The sequence below is a fragment of the Lissotriton helveticus genome, chromosome 1_1 (genome assembly GCF_964261635.1).
Source record: "Lissotriton helveticus chromosome 1_1, aLisHel1.1, whole genome shotgun sequence".
Taxonomy (NCBI): domain Eukaryota; kingdom Metazoa; phylum Chordata; class Amphibia; order Caudata; family Salamandridae; genus Lissotriton; species Lissotriton helveticus.
Window position 1 is genome coordinate 1,108,311,854 of NC_136057.1, and position 17,956 is coordinate 1,108,329,809.

The 17,956-nt window shown below is 48.2% G+C and overlaps 1 protein-coding gene across 6 annotated transcripts in view; it reads left to right on the top strand.

Moving 5' to 3' along the window:
• CPSF6 (cleavage and polyadenylation specific factor 6) overlaps nucleotides 1–17,956 on the top strand; it is a 435,319-nt gene that overhangs the window by 308,610 nt on the left and 108,753 nt on the right. For all 6 annotated transcript variants that reach the window (XM_078678617.1, XM_078678596.1, XM_078678608.1 and 3 more), the window contains one exon: nucleotides 11,233–11,386. In XM_078678617.1, coding sequence (XP_078534743.1) covers nucleotides 11,233–11,386 — 154 coding nt within the window. The remainder of the gene's footprint in view (nucleotides 1–11,232; nucleotides 11,387–17,956) is intronic.

The window sequence follows — 17,956 nt, forward strand, 5'->3', positions numbered from 1 at the left end:
ACACATATACTCCTATTAGTCACTCCTATGGCAGGCCAGATCAATCCTGAAGGCAGAGTGCTTGGAATTATGTGAGATGGTGCTCTAGCATGAGCTGAGCCCGTTTGCAGCTTGCGGAACCAAGTCCCAATAGCTGTTCCATGATAACGCTATACCATATACTCGTAAGTGCATTATGAACCTCGCGGTCAAATGCTAACTTTGGCATAGCATTATCAAAACATGTCGAGTAAGGTGTCATACGAATTGGAATACTAACCCCTCGCCAATGCTGGCGACGGGGTTAGCATTCCACCCTTCTAGAGGGACACGACATGTATGTAACTGTGAACCCCGGTTAAAGTTAACTCAAGCCTCAGCTCCACAAAATGGATGCTGCCACCACAGACACAAGTCTGACCTCCTGCTGCTGGGAGTCCTTCCAGCCAGGGAGGCCTGGACAAAGGGTTTCCTCTCAGGGGCGGTGCCAGCACCATCCCAGACAGGATTTTGTGTATCCCAGGTAGGCAGGGCTGAAAGGAAGGTGACTGCAAGTGGCACCCCGGTGCTCACTGTGCATAGGCCGGCTCAAACCAGTTCCAGAGGCACACCAGCCCCTGAGCTGGGGAGAGACCGGACAAAGGAGAGGGGTGTAACCACCCCCCTCCTGGTCCCACCCATGGGCAGGACCTAGTCGCGTGCCAGCCCCTTTTCTTAGAATAAAGGTAGGAGCAGGCACCCTTCCCAAATTGGATAATCTTGAAACTTGAACTACTTTCCACGTAAGGAATTCTTGACTTTCTCTGAAGACTCTCCCTTGTGGCTAAGGAGTAGCCACCCTGCACCAGCAGGCACCATCGAAGCGCTTGCGGTTTGCTGGACGTCCATCTTCCGGATCAAGACTGACCAGCTCGACGAGACCCGGATTCCCTGCCATCTCTGACCTCTACCTGCATCATCAGCCCAGCTGAGATTCGTTGGTGTGACGAGACCCGAGGGACCGGCCATCTTCAAGACCTGCACGACGCTTCACCAGCAAGACCACTGAGGGACCCTCGAGTGAGTGCACTGGGGTTTGAGAAGCCCCAACCCTGAGCTGCTTCCTCGCTGCTTGCCACGTTGTCCGGTCACTTGCCCGTTGGCTAGTGGCCCTGCTGACGACGTACCACGACGATTTCACCGCTGGTCTAGGTCACCTAGACTGGCCCTTGCTGCTTGTCCAACAAGAAGTACCCTGGACCCTCCTGGTCCACTCCAGACGCCATCTTCACTCCACCGCGTGGGCTTGCCTTTGCCAAGGTTTGTTGCTCCTATCCTGGATCCAGCATCGCCGACAGCAGACACCATCGTGGGACAGCTCGCACCTCCAGCCTGGTCGCCGACAACGCCTCCTGACCCGTGCGCCTGCAGAGTCCAGCGTCACCCACTCACCTGATCGCGGCGACTTCATCCGGTGCCATCCTGGTGCCCACATAATCACTGGCTAGTGATTAAGAACTGAGTCCCCTCTGCTTTCAGGTCGTCCTCTTCACCGATCCAGCCTTGGATCACACCGAACTTCTTCACTGGTCGCCTGTGTAGGAGAGTAGGGTCTGCAATCCTATGATCACCCAGATTTTTGCTTTTTGCTTCACTGGTTTACGACTTTCCTGGCTGTGGGCCTGCTAATCAGACCCACAGCCTAGCTGTTCTCTCTACTCCAAATTGTACCCAGGTACTGAATTGGCACTGGGCCCTCTCTGAGTCCCTGTACCCAGGGCTGAGGTGCACCCAGAAGTCTCCCAGGGGCTGCAGCATGTATTATGCCACCCCTGGGCTGACTAACCAAACAGACACAACTGGCTGCTTGACAGCTGGGGAAAAGTGGTGTACTCCCCCTTTGCTTTAGATATAGTATACCTATATCTAAACCTAAATGGGCACACAAATCTCCTATCAGTCACTCCTATGGCAGGCCTTGACAATCCTGAAGGCAGAGTGCTTGGAATCGTGTGAGATGGTGCTCTGGCATGAGCTGAGCCTGTCTGCGGCTTTCGGCATCTATCCCTTAGCCGTTTCCATGATATCGCATACCATATACTCTTAAGTGCATTATAATCCTCGCGGTTATATGCCAACTCTGGTATCGCTTTATCAAAACATGTCGAGTAAGGTGTCATACGAATTGGAATACTAACCCCTCGCCAATTCTGGCGACGGGGTTAGCATTCCACCCTTCTACAGGGACACGACATGTTGGTAACCTGTAACCCCGGTTAAAGTCAGACAGAGCCTTAGCTCCACAAAATGGATGCTGCCACCGAGACACAAGTCTGCCCTCCTGTTGCTGGGAGTCAAGGACAAAGGGTTTCCTGTCAGGGGCGGTGCCAGCACCGTCCCAGACAGGATTTTGTGTATCCTAGGTAGGCAGGGCTTTAGAGGAAGGTGACTGCAAGTGGCACCCCGGTGCTCACTGTGCATAGGCCGGCTTGAACCAGTTCCAGAGGCACACCAGACCCTGAGCTGGGGAAAAGCCCGCCAAAGGAGAGGGGTGTAACCACCCCCCTCCTAGTCCCACCCATAGGGCAGGACTTAGTCGCGTGCCAGCCCCCTTTTGCAGGATAAAGGTAGGAGCAGGCCCCCTTCCAAATTAGATCATCTTTGAATCCTGAAACTACTTTCTACGAAAGGAACTCTTGACTTCTTCTCAAGATTTCTCCCTTGTGACTAAGGAGTAGTCACCCTGCAGCAGCAGGCACCAACCAAGCATCGCGGTCTGCTGTAAGTCTCTCCTCCGGATCAAGACTGCCCAGCACGACGAGAACCGGCTTCCCTGGCACCTCTGACCTCAACCTGCATCATCAGCCCAGCTGTGATCCGTGGGTGTGACGAGACCTCGAGGGACCGGCCATCTTTAAAGACTGCACGACGCTTGTCCAGCACGACCACCAAGTGACCCTCGACTGAGTGCTTTGGGGTAAGAGAAGCCCCGACCCTGAGCAGCTTCAGCACCGAAGTTCAACCCCCTGCATCCACGAGATCTGCCTGGGGCCCTTCTGCTCTTTGCTGCTCACCGCGTTGTCCCGGTCACTTGCTCGTTGGCTAGTGGCCCTCTGACGACGAACTTCGACGACAAACACAGCTGGTCTGGTTGCTCCAGACTGGCCCTTGCTCCCCTCCAACAGAGGAGCACCCCGGACCCTCCTTGTCCACTCCAGACGCCATTTTGAGTCCACCGCGTGGGCTTGCATTTGCCAAGACTTGTTGCCCCAATCCTGGGTCCAGCGACGTCGACAGCAGATACCTTCGTGGGACAGCTCGCACCTCCATCCTGGTCGCCGACAACGCCTCCTGGTCCGAGAGACTGCAGAGCCCAGCAGTGCCCACTCACCTGGTCGAGGTGACTTCATCCGGTGCCATCCTGGTGCCCACCTAAATCACTGGCTAGTGATTCAGAACTTGGTCCCCTCTGCTTACAGGTCTTCTTCTTCCCTGATCCAGGCTTGGATCACCACAAACTTCTTCACTGGCCGCCTGCCAGCAACTTCTTTCTTCAGGCTCCTGGTTCTTCAACGAGGGTTTCCGACGCAACTTGAACCCTATGCAGCCGCAGCCCCTGGGCTAGGTAAACTGAGTACTCCGGTGCTCCAGCATAGTCCAACACTCCAAGTGTTCGGATCCACTCTTGTTTTCGACCCACCTAGTCGGGTTCGCCCGAGAACAGTAACTTTGTGATTGCTAGTATTCCTAGACTTGTTCCCGCATTACGCGTGAGAGTTCCCACTCTGCACACGGCGTCCCTAGGCCTCCTGCTTCTAATCCAAGGGTTCAGCATTGTAGGCCTAGCGTTTCTACAGTCTAGAAAAGTATTACTTACCTGCTAGTAATTTCGCATTCCACTTGTATAGTATATGGTTTTTCGTGCCCCTCGGGCATTTGTGTAAATTGTGCGACTTTAAGTATTTTCGTAAGAGTTTTGTTGTGTGCTTAGCTCCCTGTCTCATAAAGAGCCAGGATAGTCATGTTAGAAATAAATATACATTTATTTTCATAACAACTTGTGTGGTGTCCTTTCACTTGGTGTTTAAGGGGTAAATGTGATGGTAAAACAGCTGGCTTAACACGCCCTCTAGAGTCTTAGCCTTAGACTGCTCGTATCCATGCTACTAGGATAGCTGGTCTATAAGGTTGACTTACAACCAATCATCAATAAGGGTTGTCTGGACTGATACATAGTGATCACTAGAATAGTGAGCACTGCATATCAGGCCAACTTCTCACACTGACGACGTTAGGTCGGTAGTTCTGGTTGGTCCAAGGGAGTTGCCCTAGACTGACAGAAGCATCCCTTAGCAGAGGCAACCTCCCACCGCGGGCAGCACTTTAGAGAGGATGGAGTTTCCCGATGTGGAGAGACCTGCCAAACGAACGAACTTTAAGCACGAATTACGCAAAGTGATGACAAAGAAAAGTTTTTTAATGTTGTGCATTTGTATGTTATTCAGTATGATGATATTTTTAATAAGTTACGTTTTATTCTCTTTTCGCGTAACATTTGCACCCGCTGCATCGCCCATACCTCCTCCTACTGTTTCCTCTCATTCTTTTCACCCCCTTCCTGATCATGAATCCAATAGAAGGGAAGGACAATGTAGAAGCGGATTGGCTCAGCAGGCAGACTTCAGCATCCCACGAGTGGGAACTCAACACACAGGAAACAGAGACTATTCAGGAGGTGGGGCACTCCGACAATAGACCTGTGTGCAACACGCCAGAATTCAAAATGCCAATACTTTGCATCCAGACAACCAGAGGCACTATCCCAGGGGAATGCCCTATGGATAAGCTGGTCAAAATCATTTGCCTACGCTTTCCCCCCGATACCATTGATTCCCAGGGTTCTCAACAAATGCAGTACGAGCAACATGACGCTCATCCTGGTGGCACCACAGTGGGCCAGGCAGACCTGGTACTCACAGATAATGGAGATAGCGCAGGGCCCACCGCACAAGTTCTCAAAAAGAAGAGACCTACTCTCCATGGGAAAAGGAGAAGTTCTACACCCAAGGCCGGACAGCCTCAACCTCTCAGCTTGGCTTCTGAGGACTTAGAGTTAGCACATCTAAAACTACCAGAGAGCACCCTGCGGGTGCTGCGAGAGGCAAGAAGGCCCAGCACACGCAAGTGCTATGGGGAAATATGGAAAAGATTCACTCAATGGTGTTGCAAGAAAAAACTCCATAGAAAGCTGACCAGGGAATCAACAGTGCTAAGATACCTCACGCACCTAATAAAAGCTAAACTAAGCTCATCCTCGCTGAGGGTACACCTGGCAGCGATTGTGTCACAAACAGGGAGAAGCTTCTTTACATATCAAGTAGTAAAAAGATTTCTGGAAGGGGCTAAAAGAATAGCGCCACCAAAAAGAATGCTGCCGCCGCTTGGAACCTAAATGTGGTACTGACAGAGCTCATGAAAGCACCTTTCGAACCCATCCACAAAGCATCACTGCAAACGCTGACAATGAAAGCGGCCTTTCTGGTAGCAATCACCTCGCTACGCAGGGTGAGCGAACTACAGGCACTAACACTGCAGGAACCCTACATCCAGATACACAGTGACAGGGTCGTGATGAGAACAGACCCGCACTTCATGCCAAAGGTGGTGTCAAGGTTCCACATGAATCAGAGTATTCAGATTCCTAGCTTCTTCCAGAACCCCACAACAAGCGCTGAGAGGGCGCTCCACACTCTAGACGCAAGAAGGGCAGTGATGCACTACATTGAAAGGACGAAGGGACACAGGAAGACAAAACAGTTCTTCGTATCCTTCGCAAACAGTTACATGGGTAAGCCAGAACACCATAGCTCGATGGATCGCACAAACGATACAATTCTGCCACAAGCAAGCGGGCCAGGAGCTAACAGGAGGTGCACAGGTCCACTCAACCAGAAAGAAAGGAGCAACAATTGCCTTTCTGGCCAACACACCAATTCAGGACATATGCCTGGCGGCAACATGGGCTTCAGTGCACACGTTCACTAAGCACTATTGCGTGGATGTACAGATGAACAAGGAAGCACAAGTAGGACAAAGAGTGCTTCAACATATATTCAACAACCAACGCTCATCTTCCACCCAGTCGCCACAAAAGTAACAAAACCGCTACAAAATCTATGCACAGCATAGTGAATCCAGAAAGATTCACGCTGCAAAACGAATAGTTTCTTACCTGTCGTGTAGTTTTTCAGTTTGAAGATCTTTCTGGATTTACTAGCGAACCCACCTGCCTCCTCCAGAAAGATGAGGCTGGAGAAGAAGGTGGAAACACATAGAAAAGAAAGCAAGTTGAAGCTTACAAGATACGGGAAAGAATTACGTTGAAAAAAGGATTAACAAACCTAGCCATGGATTCACTACAAACACAGGAAAAAGACAGAAAAAAGAATCCGAAGATGGCGCCCAAGGGTGGGAGCTTCCGCCGGAAGCATGCCGACGTCACCGAAGGTACACCAAATGGTGGGGCGTCGACGCCCACCTGGGCTACAAAAAAGAAAAAAAAGACTACGATTCCGGACCCAACCACCAGATTGCAGAATATGCACAGCATAGTGAATCCAGAAAGATCTTCAAGCTGCAAAACTACACCGACAGGTAAGAAACTATTAGTTTCTCTCTCTTGTTGGCGAGGCCGCATCGCTGTGGAATCCCGGTCGCTAGGCGACGCCTCCTGCCAGCACCAACCCCAGTGCGGCGTCCTCCTGACGTCACTGGGGGGGGGGGGGGTTCTGTTCGGTGCCAGCCCCAGTTCCCCGGGCTGGCGGTGGTGATTTCTGGGCTAGCAAAGTTACAGTTATTGAGGGGGTATGATTGCCCAGGCCGGCAGCGATGATCTTGGGGGAAATCGGCGCTTTCCGGTCACAGCGCTCTTCGGCCACAGCGCTTCACAGCGCAGTCCGGTCACAGGCAGTGATCGCAGCAGTGAAACGGTGTCTCCCATGCACCCGCAGCGGCGCTGACTCCTTTGATCACCTGGAGAGCGAGCCACACGCGACAGCAGCGGTGATTACAGGCATGCAGTGCTCTTTCTTCCGCAGCGCTACACCGAAGCGCCTTCGGTCCTGGGCGGCGGTGATTTTGGGGTGATATAAGCAGCTTAAACTCCTCCACAGCGCCACGCTGAGGGGAATAAAACTTTGTTACCTTCAAGGGTCCCCCCGTTTCTCTCCAGTTTAAAAAGATGTTGTTGTCCTTATGAGTTTGACAGAGGCAGTCTTTAAAAGGTTGTAGACCCCCGGCAGTTCTTATGAATGCTGTGGAGACACTCTGGAGATGTTTCTTCAGTCTCCTCTTGCTGGGCAGGATCAACAGGCAGTAGGGCAGCTCAGTAGATGGGGGCAGCAGTTCCTTGGAGCAGTCAGCCTCCTTCCAAATGGCAATCCTTCCTGGCATAGCAGTCCTCACTCCCGCAGAGGTTCCCCGTAGTCCAGCAGTGTAACAAAGAAGTGAGGCCAGGACCCTCCATTATATATCTTTCAGTCTAGGGGCTAGAAAGTGGTAGAAGTCTCTGGAAGGGTTTGGGGCCAGGGGCTTCTGGAAGAGTCCAGGGAGTTCTGGTATGGTCCCTGCCTTCCCTGACCAGGCTGTCAGTGACGAGAGACAGGCCGTTAAGGTTACAGTGGGCAGCCCATCCCAGGGGAGAAGGTGTGAATCACCACTCCCACCTCCCAACCCAGGCAGCTATCAGTATGCAGAGGGGGGGTGGTGTCTGCAGTGCCCAATCTAAGTGTAGGCAGGAAAAGGTCCACTTTCCAAAAGTGGGGTCCCTAGCGTAATAGTGCCCAACCCCCATATATCATTGGAAAGGGTTCCCCGCCCAGAGTCCAACAAGACCAAACATGACAGGCATATTAGGTATCTGTCAGAAATTATCTCATAAGGGGGTTCCCAATGTTAGCCTATTGAGGATTAAGCCTTACTGCGGTAGCAGGGGCTTGTAGCAGATATGCCAACGTCATATGGTTTTAGGGGAGAGCACCTGCACCGTTTAGCAGTGGCGAGACGCCCAGAGTCCTAAGTCCAACAAAAAGGCACAGTGAAAATGGGAGATGCAAGGGCAAAAAGGTAGGGGAAGACCACCCTAAGGCTGACAGGTCCAACATTCCTCTTGTCTGAGGAAGCAAGGTTCAGGGGTGCCCCTAAATACTAGATTTATGGGCGTTACAGGTGGGTAAAAGGCAGGGACCAATTGATCCCTTCCCTTGGGTGGGTACACCCCCTATTATGCCAGTGGAAGGAGGGCATGAGCCTGTCCCTGGTTGGCTGAGTCCCCCATCTGCAAGATGGCGGGCACTGGGAGTTGTGCTTCACCTTGCCCCCCCCACCTGAGGAGTGGAGATGGCAGAGGTGGGCACACATCTCTATCTCACCTGTTTTTCCTGCTGGTACTACCACCCAAAGTGGGCGTCAGAACCAGTGGGGACCAGTTGCTGAAAGCACCAAGTGGCCTGGGGAAGCTCACAAAGGCGGCAAGCCTTTGAAGCTTCACCTTCATGAACCCTGCCCATCCTGGGGGAGGAGGCTTGGCACCTCGTCCCAGGATGTGCATTGTTTCAGGCCCCAGAGAGCAGCAGGCTCTTGACCCAGGGGTCCAGAAACATGTTTGGTGGTGGCAGCCGAAAGCAGCCACTCAGCCTGGACACTAGTGTTGGGTTAGTTTTCTTAGAGATACCCTGTGTGTGTATTTTTCATTAAATCCCACACTGGTATCAGTGTGGGTTTGATGGGCTTAGAAGTTTGATACCAAACTTCTCAGTTTTCAGTGTAGCCATTATGGTGCCGTGGAGTTTGTAATGACAAACCCCCAGCACCACATACTCTAAATGATAGCACTGCACTTACAATATCTAAGAATGGACTTAGACACTGAAGGAGTACAGGGCTCATGCACCTGTACCCTCACCACTGGTATAGTGCACCCAGCTAGAGGGGTGACTGATCTATGCCAGGGCAGTGGATTGTAGGCATGGCACACAGAGATGCGTGTCATGTCGACTCTTCACTTTGTTCTGCACCAAAACACGCAGCCTGCAAAGGCAGTATGTGTGTGTGTATGTGTAAGGGTACAGGACCTCTAAGGGTGGCACAATACGTGCTGCAGCCCTTAGAGGCCTTCTCTGGTCAGTGCCCAGGGTACCTGTGGTACCATTTACCAGGGGCTGACCTGTGGCCAAAGATTCCAATTAGGTTTAGGCTTCAATGCAGTTTTAGGGAAAGAACATTGGCCCTGGGTACCTGATTAGCAGGAGCCCAGGGCACACTCAGTCAAAGCACATCAGCAATTCAGCAAAAAGTGGGGGACAACCATGAAGAAAGAGGGTGCTTTCTCACACCCTCACAACAGACCCTATAAATTGCACATTCCCAGTTGCGCATCTGCCCTTACAAATTCTGGACTTCCTCTTAGAGGGTTGCTGTTGTATCTCTTTAATGACAAAAGTAGTCTAACTCTTTCATGGTACCAGTGACTGCTCAACAACAATCCCTTTTACTGAATAAACCTACTTTACTCCCTACCACTCTCAACCCAGTCCTCAGTCTGGAACAGATAGCCCCATGGAGGATCCCTTAGACAACTAATGTGATCAGGACTCGATGTATCCAAGGAGCTGCTTTGCCACTACTCATGCATGTAGGAAATGTTCCAGCTTTGGAGTACAGTACTTCCAGGTAACCTAACATTTTCTTCTAAAGGTCTTGAGCTGTAATCTATACGTTATGGGCCAGCTTTCATTTCGCAGAGGTGACAGACTTTGAGTGTTTTTCCATGCAGGTTTGTGGTGGTTGTTCGGACAAAACCCAAAGAGGTTATTTTCCATCTCTCCCAAAGACTCCGGCCACTCCCCAATATACCTGTCCTGCTTTCTTTGAACCACATGTTTGAGGTCTCACATGAAGACCTGAGTTTTCAGTATTTTTCAGTGGTTTTCGGTTCCTCTCTGCATGTGCTATAGATCCCGGAGTATTTTTACTGAGTCTTCCTTTGACTGTCTTTGATGTTGCCTCCTTTTACTTCACTGAACTGTAACCTGGAGCTCGATATGCCTTCAAACCAAACTGGAAAAATTAATGTGAAGATGACTGCCACGCATGGGGGCTTTGTAGGCATATGTCTTTATGACGCTCAAGGAGGAAACTGAGAACATTTGAGACCCAAAAGGGAATTTGCGGAATAATGCACAGCATGTGAATACAGAAAAATCTTCAAGCTACAAAAGTTCTCCTACAGGTAAGTAATCATTTGGTTTTCTTCACATTGGTAAGCAGGAAGTAGAGCAAATACCTTTGATGCATACGCACAGCAATTATTGGCCCAACTTTCTGAATGTCAGCCTTCATACTACATCTATGTTTGTACTACAACAGCACCTAGTCTCACCTGCCACAGTAAAATCACCAACCTGTGTTAACAATGACATAGTTACTACAAAGTTGCCACAAAGTTGCCAATCCGGTATCACAATCTTCCGTTTATCAAAAACTACATTACAAAAAAGAAAATTGTCCGCTACAAGAGCAACTTGTTAGTCACTGGAAGCAGGTAATTGGAGGTTGTGGCGACTGAATACCGTTGATCACCTGCATGCTCTATTGCAAGACACATCCTCAGACCCTTTGCACATTTGGGAGTGTTTAACAAATGCAACCTAGTGGACGGGGCACGCAACAGGGAAACCAAGGTAATGCATCAAGGGTCAACTGAATCTACAGCAAATTGAGAAGATATTTGCAAGGTAACGTATGCAGCAAGTGGATGGATTTGCTACATCATGGACTAAAATCTTAAGACAAATCTTTGATTTAGAAGCTGACCATTATTTATTTTGCTGGTTGCTAATGCCTATACACCTGATTAGCTAGAGTGGTAAGCGCAAACACCAAAGAGAATAGGCTACTTTAATAAGCTGACTTAATGCTGGAATGTTATTGGCTAAGAAAGAGACAAACAATGGAACACTGTTGGTAAAGGTCAGTAATTTCTTTCACAACATGATTTGATTCCTTACAAAATGTTGTGCGGAAAAGCAGTCCAGTTTGTGCAACTTATTCTGTAAGATGTCAATGTCATTGTCGGTGTCCAACATAGATGACCCTTTACTATCTGTTTGTATATGTAAATATTATATATATTTCTTTTTTTTTTTTAGAGCATCAGTAAGCATCTGTTGGTTTTTCAGTAAAAAGTAATTTTGCCGAACTTTTCCTTTGCTCTAGGAGACTATGGAAGTGCTATTGAGACTCTGGTAACAGCTATTTCACTAATAAAGCAGTCCAAAGTATCTGCTGACGATCGTTGTAAAGTACTTATTAGCTCCCTACAGGACTGCCTTCATGGAATCGAATCCAAATCTTACGGTTCAGGATCAAGGTAATACGCTTTTTCTATAACATTGGGCCTTAAATGCCCCATTTCCCCTCTACATGGTGGTCCTTGTGTTGCCACATTGATAGTTTAAACACTGCACTTCAGTAGTTGCACTGATACTGAACAGTTAAGTTCTTTTTGTATTTAATATATGCTTGATATAATTTGTAATAACTGTATGAACAGGCCATACATTGTCATAACATTCAGATAGATGGACTACCGTCAGTGTATGAAGTAAATCAGAGGAACATTGCTTCTTTGCTGTCTTTGGTCCTTCTCCAAATGCAACACCAACTATTGCAATACAAATCTATTTGTGGCACAATGTTTTTACAGCACAATACATTGAATATTTTGATATATCTTTAGAATATTTTCCCTGTAGGTGATCTCAAAAGTTTTACTGGATCTGAAAAACGATATTATATAGCTTTTCTTTTCAACCGGAAGGCTGAACATACTTTGTCCGGGGCACTGCTGACTGATTTCAATATATTTATAGATGACCTTAACCTGTTTAAACTGTGCCCATCCATTTCTTTATTGCCTCTTAAAATTGCATTTCAGTGCACTTTTCAGTCTCCCAAAAGTTAATATCCTTTCAAAATGATTTCATGTTATGCAGTGTTAATTATTCTGCTTCCTACCAGTAATACTAGACACTTGTGGTTGTTTATATAGCTTGAATTCCCAGACATTAAGGTTGCATCTTCAAATGGGTAGAATAAATGGAGTTTGCTTATTTCAAAATGTTTTCCAAAATGTTAATCAATAAATACGGAAGAATTTCCTCTTTACATTCATGCACACAACTAGAAGGACATTAAAAACTGACACTGAAATGTTCTTGTTTCAGATTTGTGAGAATGGTAAAATATTAAAGAATTTATAAAAAAAAAAATGTTAATACTGTTCTTTAAATCAAATGATTCAGAACCCACCCATTAAGTGGGTCAAAATTGTTTGACTTTCTTCTCACTCCACTGGGAGGAGTTTCTTCATTCTATATCACCCACAAGTTTAGGAAGGCCAGCACTTATCCATACAACTATCTTATATCTTGTCCTTGTCAAAGAAAATGTTAAATAGGACTTGTAAAAGGATCACCCCAAATCGAGGGTCCGTTACTTCTTTTATTACTTGTACTCTGGGGGGGGAAAAACTTGAATATGCATCTGTAACCTGATTCTTGGAAACCGCCTGTAAAACCTATTGCTCTTACAGAATCACTTCTGCAGATGTTAATTCTTTATGAAATTACCACCTTCTTCACAATCTATCCATCACTGGTATTTTCTGAAGAACTTCCTAGTTTATTTCTAAGTTCTCTTCCAGGGGATACTCATCAATAGTCATAAGCAGTGAATTATCCCCGCCCATGTGCGGGACCCCGGAGCTTATAACTATATATATATATATATATATATATATATATCTATGCAGTCCTATAAAATCCCCAACTAAAAAGGGGGCAAGCTGCCAGAAAATAACTTATCCATACTTGTATAGTAACACATTACTTAAGAAAACTTGTAATAGAGACCATACACCCAAATGGCTTCATACAAGAATTTCTTTATTTTCCAGAACAAGGAAAAAAACACAAGTTTTTGAAGGCAGTTTGGCCCTTAGACTGCAAAGGAATTACTGTCCTGGGACAGAAAAGAAAACTGGCACCTTGCCTTTAAGACATCCAAGAATCAAGGTACTTTGCCTTTAAGAACCTCAGAGAGCTCTTTGCTCCCAGCATGCACCACAGGTGACAGTTAGGTCATTTCTTTTTTCCGGCTCCTTCTGTGAGGATCCTGGAGCTTGAGCTCGACAGTTTTTTTTACTTTTTAGTCAGAAATTTTTAATTTTCTTGCTGTTTAGCATTTCTCCTATGCTGGAAGAAGATTTTTCTTCCGTTTCTGACAGAAACTTGTCATCTTTTTCTGTCAAAATGCCAGCTCTCTTCAGAAATTGTCCATCTTGTGGAAAAAAGATGGCCAGATCAGATCCACACTCTGTGTGTATCGCCTGTATTCCTTCTTCTCATAAGGTGGACTCTTGTTATCATTGCCAGAAGTTTTCTTCAAGAACTCTCCGTGATAGAGAGAGGATTCGGCTTCAGGGGGTGATGGAGAGAGGAAAAATACATCCAGAAAGTGGCCTTGGGGATCAAGAGCCCTCCTCATCAAAAGCATCGACACCTTCTGCAGTCTGCCTCTTTTACGTCGAGAAAAAGGAAGATTCCAGCTGGTTCGCGGTCGGTGTCGCAGCCACCGTCGAAGAAAAGCCCTGAACACTCTCCGTCGTCGAGAAAGGCCTCGACGTCGAAGCGTCCTGCTTTGGAACAGAGGTATGGCCAAGATGTGGGTTTATCGATGTCGAAACATGTATCGTCGTCTAGAGCCCCATCGACGTCGAGACACTCTCCGTCAATTCAGCGTAGGTCGACGTCGAGAAGCTTGCCGACGTCAAAGAGACACGAAGACACCATTCGAGATCACCACGACGGCGTTCGACGAAATCTCCACGACGGCGTTCGAGGTCAAGATCTCCCCGACGTCATGCCAGGTCGAGGTCTCCAGTGAAGACATCAAAATCTACACAGCCCTTGACTCCTACATGGCATCATCGTGGTTCGACGTCGAGGGAGGTACAGTTGTCGACGTCGAGGCCATCGACGTCGAGGGACAAAGAACATGCTGGGGCCTCGGAGGAGGTTGCCGGTGCATCTCGTTCTCCCTCCAGATCTTCTTCACCGGAACTTAATATTGTGCAGATTTCACCGGAGGGCTCTCCGGAGGTTGGTGAAGAACGAAGGCGGAAGAAGGCGAAGTCCATCAGCAGTATTGGTTCGGACTTCTCCGGTACCTACTCTCCTTCCCGTCTCTCAAAGTCTCCAGTACGAACTCCTCGGAGATCTCCACGAAGATCTAGGACACCCACTGTGGTTTCTTCAAAAAGAAGAACTCCACCAAGATCACGCTCTCCACGATCCCGCCGGAGGCATTCAAGGGACAGATCTAGATCCTTGCATTCTTCTTCAAGGAGGAGTCCCCGAAGACCTCGCACTTGGTCTACTTCATCTACCAAGTCCTCTAGGAGAGATTACTCTCCTACTTGTACTTCTACACCTCCATCGCAGGTTTCACCTGTGGATGATCTCACTACCTTGAATTAGGTGTTATGTCGAAGAGCGAGCAAATTAAATATAGAGATGTCGGTACCTAAGGTATCCACCACAGTGATCTTTCAGACCCTACATCACCGTTCCTCAGCAAGGCCTTTGCTTCCACTTGTTTATGGCATTATTGATCTTGCTACTTAGACTTTTCTTACTCCTGCAACAGTGGGGTCTGTGCCTTTGCGTATAGCTAAGAAGTACAAGGCTCCTGAACAGGACCCATTATTCCTCCGTTCAGATCCTTCCCCAGATTCCATCATTGTGGCAGCGGCGAGGAAAACGCAGTCATCGATGTCTTCATCCTCCGCTCCTCCTGATAAGGACAGCAAAGTGATGGATCCCACAGGCAGAAAAATTTGCAACACATCGGCCTCCTTTATGAAGGTATCCAGTGCGTCGGCTCTATTGGGAAGATAATACAGATCCTTATGGGATTCCCTGGGTCGTTTTGTTGACACGCTTCCTAAAGAAGATCAACAAGACTTTCGAGAAATCTTGCAGGAAGGAGGTCTTGTCGCTAACCAGATGATTAGCGCTTCAGCAGATGGGGCTGATTTGGCTGCTCACGGATACGCTCGTGGTATCTGTTCAAGACGGGCTGCATGGCTATGACTAACAGTCCTTAAACCAGAAGTGCAGCGAAAAATCACTATCTTGCCGTTTAATGGTTCTTCTCTCTTCGGTCCTCATGTGGACAAGGAGATGACAAAAATGAAGGCGGAATTGGACACAGTTAAGGCGGTGGGTCTCGAAAAGAAGAAAGACGTTCTCAAACGTTTTCGTCCCAATGATAAACGTCAATTTCAACAGAAAGGTCAATCGAACCAGAGGTCGTCGCAAGGTGAACAGCAGCAGCAAAGGTCTCATTTTCAACAGAGACGTCCAGGGAGAGGAAGAGGCAACAATAGACAACAGGCCTCTACCTCAAAGCAACCAGCGAAACAATGAGCAGTTACTTCCTCTAAACGTGTTGGCCACTCCGGTAGGAGGAAGTATCGTTGGTTTTCTGGAGGAGTGGCGCAAGATAACAAATGAAAAGTGGGTGCTAAATATTGTAGAAAATGGATATCTGCTACGTTTCAAGGCTCCTCCTCCTTCCAGCCCTCCGAGGGCTCTCGGATCGTGTCATCCCATACTTCTAAAGGAGGTACGCAGTCTCCTAGAGAAAGAAGCCTTAGAATGTGTCCCAATTCATCAAAAGCGCCTGGGCATATATTCTCATTACTTCCTGGTTGAGAAAAAGGGTCCCTCTGTGGAGTACAGGCCTATTCTGGATCTTCGCATCCTAAACAGATACATAAGAAAGGAAAAGTTCCGGATGCTGGCTCTACACCAGATCTTTCCACATTAACATCAAGGAGACTGGATGTGCTCCATAGATTTGCAGGACGCTTATTTCCACATTCCAGTGTCCAGGAAGCATCGAAAGTTTCTCCGTTTTCAAGTGGCTCGGCATCATTATCAGTTTAGAGTTCTGCCATTTGGACTCAAGTCAGCACCAAGACGTTTTCAAAGTGCATGGCAGTGGTGGCAGCTTTTCTGCTCAAACGAGGAATTTTTATTTACCCTTACCTCGACGACTGGCTTCTGAAGAGTTCCACTCCATCTCTTCTTCAGTCGCATCTGTCTGTCACTCTTGACATTCTGAACAACCTGGGTCTTCGAGTCAATTACAAGAAATCGATTCTCAACCCCACTCAGAACATTAACTATCAGGGATCGTCCCTGGACACCGTGGAAGGAAACGTGTGTCCTTCGGAGGAGAGGTTCATATCTATCAGGAAGAAGTCTCAAGAGCTTCTTCAGACACTTCTCCCTACGGTCAAACAAGTGGCCTCTCTCCTAGGGTCCATGGCCTTGTGCATCTTCATTGTCCCCAATGCGCGATTGCACATGCGTCCTCTTCAGCAGGCACTGGAGGACCAGTGGGCGCAGGCTTCAGGGAAGTGGGAAGATCGGATTGCACTTCCGCAGTCGGCCAAGGACTCCATCAGGTGGTGGACAAGGAACAAGGAGAGCGAATCTTCTGCAAGGGGTTCCTTTTCACCAAGAGACTCCAACACAAACTATCGTGACAGATGCCTCTTTGCAGGGCTGGGGTGCCCATATGGATCACCTCCAAGTGCAGGGCCGGTGTTCGGACACGGAGAAGGGTTATCATATCAACTTCCTGGAACTGAGAGCGGTCCAGCTGGCTCTCAAATCCTTCTTCCCGTCTCTGAGATCCAACTCCTTCTTGGTTCAGACAGACAACACCACGACAATGTTTTACCTGAACAAGCAGGGAGGCACCAGATCCAGAGTTCTGTCCCAGGAGGCGCAAGCAATTTGGAAGTGGTTACTGGCGAGACATCTGACCATCAAGGCAGTTCACGTCCCAGGTGCCCTAAATATTTAGGCGGACTTCCTCAGCAGAGAGTTTGTAGAGGCGCACGACTGGGTGTTCACGAACGACGTGGCTCTCGACATTTTTCAACGCTAGGGTTTTTCAGACATAGACTTGTTCGCAGACACAACAAATGCCCCGTCTACGCATCCAGGTTTCCCCAACCAGGTTCGAGCGGGAATGCACTGCTGATGAGCTGGACCCAGAACTTGCTCTATGCCTTTCCCCCACTGCCTCTCATTCAAGTGGTGATCACCAAATTCTACAGGACCAAATCCAGGATGATACTGATAGCTCCGGAGTGGCCGTGCCAGTGGTGGTACCCGGATCTTCTGCAGCTCTCCGAAGTTCCACCTCAGAGGTTGCCTTGCCATCCGGACCTGCTGTCCAAGGGAAAGTGTTCCATCCCTGCGTTCCCTCGCTGCGGCTGACAGCATGGCTCCTGAAGTCTTGCAGTATGGGCATTTAGACTTGCGTGATGACTGTATGAACATCCTCAAGGAGGCTAAAAAACCTTCTACTAGAGCTTCCTACGCTTTCAAATGGAAGCGCTTCTACATCTGGTGTGTGAATAACGGACATGACCCAGTCTCTGGCCAGGAACAAGTCATACTGCCATATTTGTTATATCTAGCTAACTCGGGGATGCAATTTTCCTCCATCAAGGTACACTGAGCAGCCATCACAGCGTACAGAAAGTCCCCTACACAGGGCTCTTTCTTTAGGATGCCAGTGGTAAAGGATTTTTTTAGAAGGACTAAAAAAAGGTGTATCCACCAGTGCGAGCGCCTTCTCCTCCGTGGGAGCTCAATGTGGTCTTGACCAAACTGATGGGAACACCTTTTGAACCAATACATAAGTCTTCTTGGCAGCACTTATCTTACACCTACATTCTTCAAACCTAATCTGATCCCTGCTTAAAAGTACTTCCTGCGGTCACTGATCCAAGAAGACACTTGCTCCCGGAACAATTCCTGTAATAAACACATCTTTCAAGAGTCACTGATATGAG